This window comes from Austrofundulus limnaeus, unplaced genomic scaffold (genome assembly GCF_001266775.1).
Source record: "Austrofundulus limnaeus strain Quisiro unplaced genomic scaffold, Austrofundulus_limnaeus-1.0 Scaffold22, whole genome shotgun sequence".
Lineage (NCBI taxonomy): Eukaryota > Metazoa > Chordata > Actinopteri > Cyprinodontiformes > Rivulidae > Austrofundulus > Austrofundulus limnaeus.
In genome coordinates, this window is record NW_013952424.1 from 227,758 (window position 1) to 237,020 (window position 9,263).

Genomic DNA, 9,263 nt, shown 5'->3' on the forward strand with positions numbered 1-9,263 from the left:
GAACGGTATGGGCGGGGCTCAGTCTAGTGTTCTATATTCAAGTCTATGGGTAACACCAATATGTGCTAGGCTACGCTAACATGTTCAAATGAGTAACCTGAGGCAGAGAACATTAGTGTAAATGAGCTGGGAAATAATTAGCAGAGCTATCAGTCACTGTTATAAAGTTACCGTAGTTTTCCGTACTGAAAGAAGAGTGTGCAGATGTGTTAGCTGACTTCAAAAAAGCTGAATGTTTGAACTAGTCTAGCTACCTTGAAGTAAAGGTAAAATAAACTGTCTAAACAGCACACTGACCTTTGAACTTTTCTTCAGGAAATATTGTCAAACTCAAAACTCTTATAGTAGTCATCAACAGCGAAAAGCCACTGAGAGAAATATGAAAGTAACAGCTCATCATGAATTATTAAAGAGGGTGCCACGATGCAAAATCAACTTTTTGAGCTTTATATCATGTTATAATGTCATTCCCACTTCAAAACCACACCTAGGAGTGTTGCTTCGACTTACTCATAAATGTTTGAGAAATCCTTCAATCTCCTGTGGTAGTCATGTGGAGCTGCCTGAACGCTTGCTGGTACAAAGCACCGCCTATTTGTACAAAGCTTCTCCCTGGAGCTCAGTCTGCAGCCGAGCTCCCGCCCCGCAGAGCACCCCTCCACCGAAAGATTACTGTGAAGACGTGCTGAAGTGGGAGTGTAGGAAACGGTAGGAGGTACTTAAAGAGACAGAGGTCAGTTTCGAGGCATTTAGCTAGGCTATGATGAAAAGTCAAAATTAATTATGATGTAAACAGCATTTTAATAACAACTGAAGGTACCATAGTTACTTGTTTGTGGTATAGAATTGAACTATGTGTCTGGAAAAGACACGATAGCTCCCTTTAAACTAAACGTTTAGTGAAAATTTCAAATATTTGCCAAGTTTTATATACTTTCTCATTATTATCTGAAAAATWGTTTCAGCTTTTTCAAACGCACAAGCACATTCGAGACTAATTATGACAGCTGTTTCCMTTAAAGACGGTGTGATACTTGTCATTAGTTCCGTTGTAAAAGTGCAAACTTTTTTAACGCAAATGCAAATCATTGTACAGAAATAGTTTCCTATACATAGTGGCAACGTTTTGGTAATGTGAACAAGTAGCTGTAGTAAGAGGTGTCTGGCATGGTCTTGGACAATGCCACGTCAGCTGTGATTTACTCTTTGGAGTGTAGTTTTATTGGCTTGTAGCCCCATAGGAGTTGGAAAGCACACATACACACACACACACACACACACACAAAGTGAAAAGCCCCAACTCTACAGGAACTGCTCCAGCCCAGACAGAGGCTGAATTGTTTTGTTTCCATAGTGACCTGGCAGCCCACAGCTGACTGCGGCAGAAATACACACAGGCAGACATCCACTTGCTCACACACACACACACACACAAATCCAAAGTGAGGACAAAGACTGACACACACACGCACGCCATTAAAGTGAACACACCAATATATGGACACTGGGACACACAAAAGAGGGGAGAGATGGGGGGGAGGAAGAGCAGGAAGCGAGACGGAAGGGAGAAGGAGGAGAGGTGAAATCTGAGTAGGCTGAAAAGAGCAGAGTGAAAGGCGGATAAGCAAAATGCAAAACAGGGAGGCTAAAGATGTATGGGTGGGATTAAAACATATTCACTTTATCCCCTGCCTCAGAAACAAATTGTCCTTACAAACTCATGTAGCCCATTCTTCCTGCCTACACAGGCTCTACCCACCCTCTGTCAAAGCATATGAACACCTCTGTGCGGACCAAATAATCTCATCAGTCACACAGGCAGAAACATGACACCTTAAGATGGGCTGGAACGCCATGCTTTTTTTTTAAGCGCGTAGGTGGAAAAAAAAAGTTTTAGTGCAGAAGCTAGCCAACTCCCTGCCCCCATCTGCCTCTTAGTGTCTCCCTGTCTTCACATGAAAGCGATAGATCTGGGGCTTTATGACCTCTTTATCGACACAAAGACGGCATTGAGATCAAGAGGGAAATGAAGCAAACCAGCTCTCCACTCATCCCAACACTCGTTTCATTCCAGTACTCCACTTTTACTTGTTATACTCCCTTGTCTTTCTAGTTTTTTTATATACTTCCTCGGACAGTAAACTGTTGTTTTCCATCCCTGCTCCTACACGCTTACACATCTGTACCGCTAACCACGCTGACCAGTCACAACCATGTTTGCCCGATTTAGAATCTCTGGACTGTTGCGCGACCCGTTCATAAACGCACACGCTCACCAGTGGTGGGAACGAACGACAGTCTCTGACATCAGTGAGCAACTGGCTGCTTGATTGTTACCATATGGTTTAACCAGCTTTGCTGTGCGTCTCTTCAGTATTCCTCAAGGAACAACATTTCAGCACAGCTTCATTGACTTAACAATGTGGAAACAGCAGAGCTGGGAATCCCCCCGATTTCTGCTAAGCCTGCATTTTGTCTTTCAAAACACTGCTGTTACATAGTAACAGGATTTTGACCTGATAAGAAAATCAGATTCTCTATATCTACGGTTCATTAAGTGTTGTGTTGTTACAAAGGCAGACTGAAAGCATATAATTACAAGTGTAGAGAAACAAACCATGAGACTTACAATAGGAGAGCAGGCCGTGCATTTGTCAAAGGCCAAACTGGCAGGGAGGACGTTATCAAACCTGGAGAGAAAGCCTCGAATCTGTGGRGAAGAAATCAGCACTTTTGTTGAGCCAAAACACAACATTTGTGAATTTCTGAACAATGAAAAACACTAAGGATAAAACAGTAGCTAAAAGTGTAAGAGAAAAGTTTGGGATGTTATTAATAAAATAAAACAGAAACAGCGTGGTTGATTGTGTGAAAAATTGGTCCCCTGGCATATTTATTCTTCACAAAAGTTAAATGTAATGTGAGTACCCTCATGGAAATGGACTGAAAAATGAAAACTTCTTAGCGTTCATAAGACTAGAGCACCCTCTGGTGTCAGAAAGTCAACAACCTTTTCATAAATACATCTTCATCACTGATTTAATCCTTCWCACCATACAGTGATTATTTACTGTATCTAATTTTAAGTATGCCTTTCAAATGCACACAGCTCCATCTGTCACTCACATCATCCTGTTTCCATGAACAGCCTTAAATACACAAGAGCAGGGCATGAAGAGCTGATTCCTGGTTGTTGCCCAAGCATAATAAGTAAAAARTTGAAAATTAAAAGCGAGCTTGAATATTTGGATGTGAACTTAACATCTATTCATTCAGCCAGAATTTGATGTGTTTTCTTGTTCTTTTTCTTATTAATGGCAAAAACTGTTAACAGATGAAGACGTGCACCTGTAATTTAGTTTTACTGGTACACTGCATTAAAAAAATGAATCAATTTAATACATCTGAACAATTCGCTTCATTCTGCAAATGTGTTTTTCAATTATTTCTTGCTTTTCATGACTTTTTCATCTCTGGTCATTTTCAATTATAAAAGCATATTCAAGGAGGTGCAAAAAAATAAAAAAATAAAAACACGACAGGATTTTTAATTTAACCACAATACCAGTMAGTGCAGATGCATTATTGCGAGATGAGAACTGTCCGAGCACACGTGTCCTAAGAGTGATGTAACAAATAAAAGTGAATGAGTCAGACTAATAGGTGGTTGTGAGTAACACAAACGACCAGCAGAGATGAGCACCTCTACACGAATCTTGAAATGCTTTATTAAGAGCATATGATGTGGAAAGAAAGAAGCACAGCTTTGAGGTCCTAGTTCGCTCCTCTGCCGTAATTATTCAGTCAGTGGTGACTGAAGAGCTCGATTTCATTTTACACAGTAAAATGCTCAGCATTCCTGGAAGGACCGCATATCACCTGCTGCCTTTCATGCCATTTATAAATAAAGATCCTCTGACGCCAAGAGAGGACAGAGTTACAGATGTTTTAGTCAAATCGTGTAAATGACGTTGTGCGCCATCTCGGCAGAATATTTAACTTTTATTTCAGAGTCCAGTTTGATTTTCTTTCACAGTAAAAAAAAACATTTTTTGGTTTTCAGACTGCAACAGGTGTGCTTATGTGAACACAGAAAACACAGTTTGACTGACATTATCTGACAAACTGCAAATATAAAAAGTTGACAGGTCCCTTGAGGTTGCACACCAATCAGAAACACTCTAGGTAAAGCGAGCAGAAAGAAAATCTACTTATGACAAAAATAAATAAATAAAAATTGAAATAAAAAACTCTCAAGTGTATTTGTTTCAGTTAGAAATCCAGGGCTGTTGCAGATAAAGGACAGAAAAAGCAATATWAAGAATAATGAACAGAATAGATCTATGGAATTTAGGTTGATGTACAATACAGGTGCTGGTCATAAAATTAGAATATCATGAAAAAGTAGATTTATTTCAGTAATTCCATTTAAAAAGTGAAACTTGTATATTATATTCATACATTACATACAAACTCATATATTTCAAATGTTTATTYCGTTTAATTTTGATGATTACAAATGACAACAAATGAAAATCTCAAATTCAGCATATCAGAAAATTAGAATCTTGTGAAAAGGTTCAAAATGGATGGCACCTGGTACCACACTCTAATCAGCTAATTAACTCAAACCACCTGCAAAGGCCTTTAAATGGTCTTTCAGTCTAGTTCTATAGGCTACACAATCATGGGGAAGACTGCTGACTTGACAGTTGTCCAAAAGACGACCATCGACACCTTGCACAAGGAGGGCAAGACACAAAAGGTCATCGCTAAAGAGGCTGGCTGTTCACAGAGCTCTGTGTCCAAGCACATTAAYAGAGAGGCGAAGGGAAGGAAAAGATGTGGTCGAAAAAAATGTACAAGCAAGAGAGATAACCGCACCCTGGAGAGGATTGTGAAACAAAACCCATTCAAAAATGTGGGGAAGATTCACAAAGAGTGGACTGCAGCTGGAGTGAGTGCTTCAAGAACCACCACACACAGACGTATGAAAGACATGGGTTTCTGCTGTCGCATTCCTTGTGTCAAGCCACTCTTGAACCACAGACAGCGTCAGAAGCGTCTTGCCTGGGCTACAGAGAAACAGGACTGGACTGCTGGTGAGTGGTCCAAAGTCATGTTCTCTGATGAAAGTAAATTTTGCATTTCCTTTGGAAATCAAGGTCCCAGAGTCTGGAGGAAAAGAAGAGAGGCACTTCATCCACGTTGCTTGAAGTCCAGTGTAAAGTTTCCACAGTCAGTGATGGTTTGGGGTGCCATGTCATCTGCTGGTGTTGGTCCATTGTGTTTTCTGAGGTCCAGGGTCAACGCAGCCACATACCAGGAAGTTTTAGAGCACTTCATGCTTCCTGCTGCTGACCAACTTTTTGGAAATGCAGATTTCATTTTCCAACAGGACTTGGCACCTGCACACAGTGCCAAAGCTACCAGTACCTGGTTGAAGGACCATGGTATCCCTGTTCTTAATTGGCCAGCAAACTCTCCTGACCTTAACCCCATAGAAAATCTATGGGGTATTGTGAAGAAGAAGATGCAATACACCAGACCCAACAATTCAGAAGAGCTAAAAGCCACTATTAGAGCAACCTGGGCTATCATAACACCTGAGCAGTGCCACAGACTGATCGACTCCAYGCCACGCCGCATTGCTGCAGTAATACAGGCCAAAGGAGCCCCAACTAAATACTGAGTGCTGTACATGCTCATACTTTTCATGTTCATACTTTTCAGTTGGCCAACATTTCTATAAATCCTTTGTTTTTATTGGTCTCCAGTAATATTCTAATTTTCTGATATGCTGAATTTGAGATTTTCATTTGTTGTCATTTGTAATCATCAAAATTAAACGAAATAAACATTTGAAATATATGAGTTTGTATGTAATGTATGAATATAATATATAAGTTTCACTTTTTAAATGGAATTACTGAAATAAATCTACTTTTTCATGATATTCTAATTTTATGACCAGCACCTGTATATGCATGTCACAATATAAATTACACAACCAGGAGAAATGTGTTCAAATGATGCCTGCCACAGCCAACTGACCTTGGAGAACATAGAAATGGCTTTAATTCGGTTAATTTAAACTTTTAATGTAGTGTAGCTGAGAGTTATCTTTCAGCACTAACCAGGTGACAATGTCACAATATATAAGCTTTTAGAACTTTTTGTGTGAATCTATTTATCTGATGCTGCTGCTACACCTGAAATTCCCCTCTGTGGGACAATAAAGGCTATTTCTATTCTATTATTCTATCTAACATGGCATGAATTTATGCACATCATTTACAAAGTTTGACCAAAGCAAACTGCAGTTCTGTTCATTCTCAGCATCAGATCATTTCATTTTATCAATTTCTCCAACAACTTCTAGGTCGTTAACATATTTTTGTTTCATGTAAGAGACACGCCAAAAAATCTTTTAATGTTTCTAGTTGATGTTGTTACCAAGAATTAAACTAATGAGTATAAATCATCCTGTCATGGTGTACTCTAAAACCACCAAAGTCCTGTTGATACTGAAAGATTTTAAGCATTTTTTTAAAGGTTTAGCTTACACTTAAGCTCAGCAGGTAGTTTGATTAAAGTGTTGAAGGGTACAGCTAATTAATATCTTAGATTTGAGCTACAACATGATTTTGTGAGGTYTAACCATCATTTGACATGTCAGTGTTTTTCATTTTGTCACAACTTTATATCTGTGACTATTATAGAACTATGGAAATGTTTATCACTAGAGATGAACAAGCGTATTTTTTTTAAATCACCACAAGCTGTCACTGTGGTACTGYGGAAAAAAAGCAGAAAGCAGCCAAAGTATCTGCAGCTTGTTGCGTTGGCTGCAAGAGAACAAGGCTTTCCATTTACGGAATTTACACAAAATCCACAATCACACATTCACTCCCCCAGGCATAATATTTTCTTGGCATCTCCCCCTCCCTCTTTGATAATATTCATCTCACCCTCTGTGTGTGCACACAAATTCACACACACACAGAGAAAGAACATTTGCATGTCTTACTTCTATGGGTTATCTAGCAGGAAAATCCTGAGCAGCAAAGGTGTCAAAGCAAATGGCAAGAATTCATATCCTCAGGATGATGAATACTGATGATGATGCAAATGGAGGTGGTGAGATACAGCAATCAGTTAGCCAGGAACACATTCTGGGTGGCTGCAAATCATCTAATCTTTCATTCTAATCATCTCGGTCTAGAATATATATGATCATGATTTCAGTAGCATTTGTTTAGTCGCCCCGGTTTCTTTTTTTCCCCCCTCCTTCAGTGCTCTGGGATTTGTTGTCTTGTTTCCTTCTTCCTTCGTWTGCTTGGACTAAATTGTCAATTTAACTAAATTAACCTATAACCRCTAATTCTCAGAAGTCACGTCTAGAAAAATGTCAAGAGAAGTGTGAGKTTCATAGATCTTTAAATGAGTCAGAAAGTTTCTGAAACTGAACTGAGTAAAGTTTGAACAAAAGTCACTGAGTTTATGATGTACACACAGCTACACAACAAGAGTGTATATTCTGACAGGAACAATCCCTCTCCATCTCCCTCCTATAATTTGCAGTCTTGTTTCTATGATATTGTTCGCTCTCAAAGCCACCTCAACATTCATAACCACGTACTATGCTATGTTAACTCTGACAAAATGTTCCTAGAAGAAATAAAATGACCGTTGTTAGAAMCAGGGCTTATGGAACAATACAAGTCATAAAATTGGTGGGTGTGTCTGCTACAAAATTCACTTCTCATTCCAATTCAGAGGCACTGCCTAACCGTTTGAAGGACGGACCTTAATGCAATGTAACAACTGCTCAGAGTTGTTTTGAACAATTTAAAATGCGATTTGACTCTTTTGTTCTGAAGGGACCCCGTAATGCTGGATATATGAGATGTACAAAATCAAGGATAAAGCAGAGTCTGAAGTGTGAATTGCAAAAAAAATAAAATAAAAAAGCTAAAGTGACTGTGAGGTTTTGTGTTTTTGTTTATCATCTGGAGACGATTCTTTGAGGACGGGTACTGTGAGGTTTTGTGTGTGTTATTCTTGTTGTTTTGTGCCTCCCTCTTGTGTACTCTTCGTGACATTACTTCTTTACCACAGTTTCACCTTTTCTCTAGATCTTTCCATTCACACCTGTCTGCACTTGCAATTAGCTCAGCTGTCTTCCATTTCCACTCATCTCTGCTTAGTATAAATCCTGCTCATTTTCTCTCCACCTTCGTTCGTTCATTGTTTGGTTCTCTGCCCTGGCTTCCCTCCGTATCCTCCTTGTTACTTGTAAGTTTCATTTTTTGCGCCATGTCGGCTTTTCATTTAATAAAGACATTTTTACTTTAAGCCTGCCTGCCTGCTTACCTGCATTTGGGTCCAAACCTGCCTGCCAGACCTGATAGTGACATTTAGAATCTTAAACTCTCTGTCTTTACGTGGACCAGGCTTGAAATCAAATTTCATTTTCTGGACTAGGGTTGCATACCAAATGATGAGGAAAAAAGAAATATGTCTGTGGGCATTCGGCTGCTACGCTGAGACAGTTGTTTGCAAACATCCATCAGTCAACCATTCTGAGAGGRTTATGGGTGAAAATAGCCTAAAAGCACCTACAAACACATTTTATTTGCTTTAGAGTCGGAATCAGGTAAATAACTTGGAAAACACATCTCCACACAATAGATTTCCAAACTCTTATCTGCCTTCTGAGTGTGATGTGTTTCAGACAATAAACAGGGATTTTRCACACCTGAATTCTCTTTTTGTAGCAAAACTAAAGAAAAACTGAGGTTCCACAGTGAAAAGATTGTTAAAGTTCTTCAACACAAAAGAATAAAGTAATATTTATATTAGTAATTCTTTGAAACAAGATAAAACCAAGAGAATAGAATAGAACCAAAACTGTATTTTCTTTGCTCCAGAGCCCTTCATAACTTTTTGAGTCATTGCAAACATTTTTCAGGTCAACATGGTGAACAYGTAATTGGTTGTTTTGATGTATCGTTCAAATTTAGAGCTCTTACACAAAGTCTTGACGTTCCCTTTTTCCCTTGACAGTTAATGTAAATCTAGAGGGGGTCCTCAGCACTTTGACAAGTAAGGTCAGAGTAAAATGTGCACCAGTTTCTCTCTCTCTCTCTCTCTCTCTCTCAAGTTATTGCTGCATCATTTGAAAAGGTTTGTCATAATCATGGTTAAAGTAGCAACTATATATTTGACCAAAAATAGTAACCAAGCTAAGTGCACTACAA

At 39.0% G+C, this 9,263-nt stretch overlaps 1 protein-coding gene across 4 annotated transcripts in view; it reads right to left on the reverse strand.

Annotated features, from left to right (window-relative positions):
* atg7 (ATG7 autophagy related 7 homolog (S. cerevisiae)) overlaps window positions 1–9,263 on the reverse strand; it is an 89,781-nt gene that overhangs the window by 46,685 nt on the left and 33,833 nt on the right. For all 4 annotated transcript variants that reach the window (XM_014004108.1, XM_014004106.1, XM_014004107.1 and 1 more), the window contains exon 17: window positions 2,630–2,710. In XM_014004108.1, the coding sequence (XP_013859562.1) occupies window positions 2,630–2,710 (81 nt within the window). The remainder of the gene's footprint in view (window positions 1–2,629; window positions 2,711–9,263) is intronic.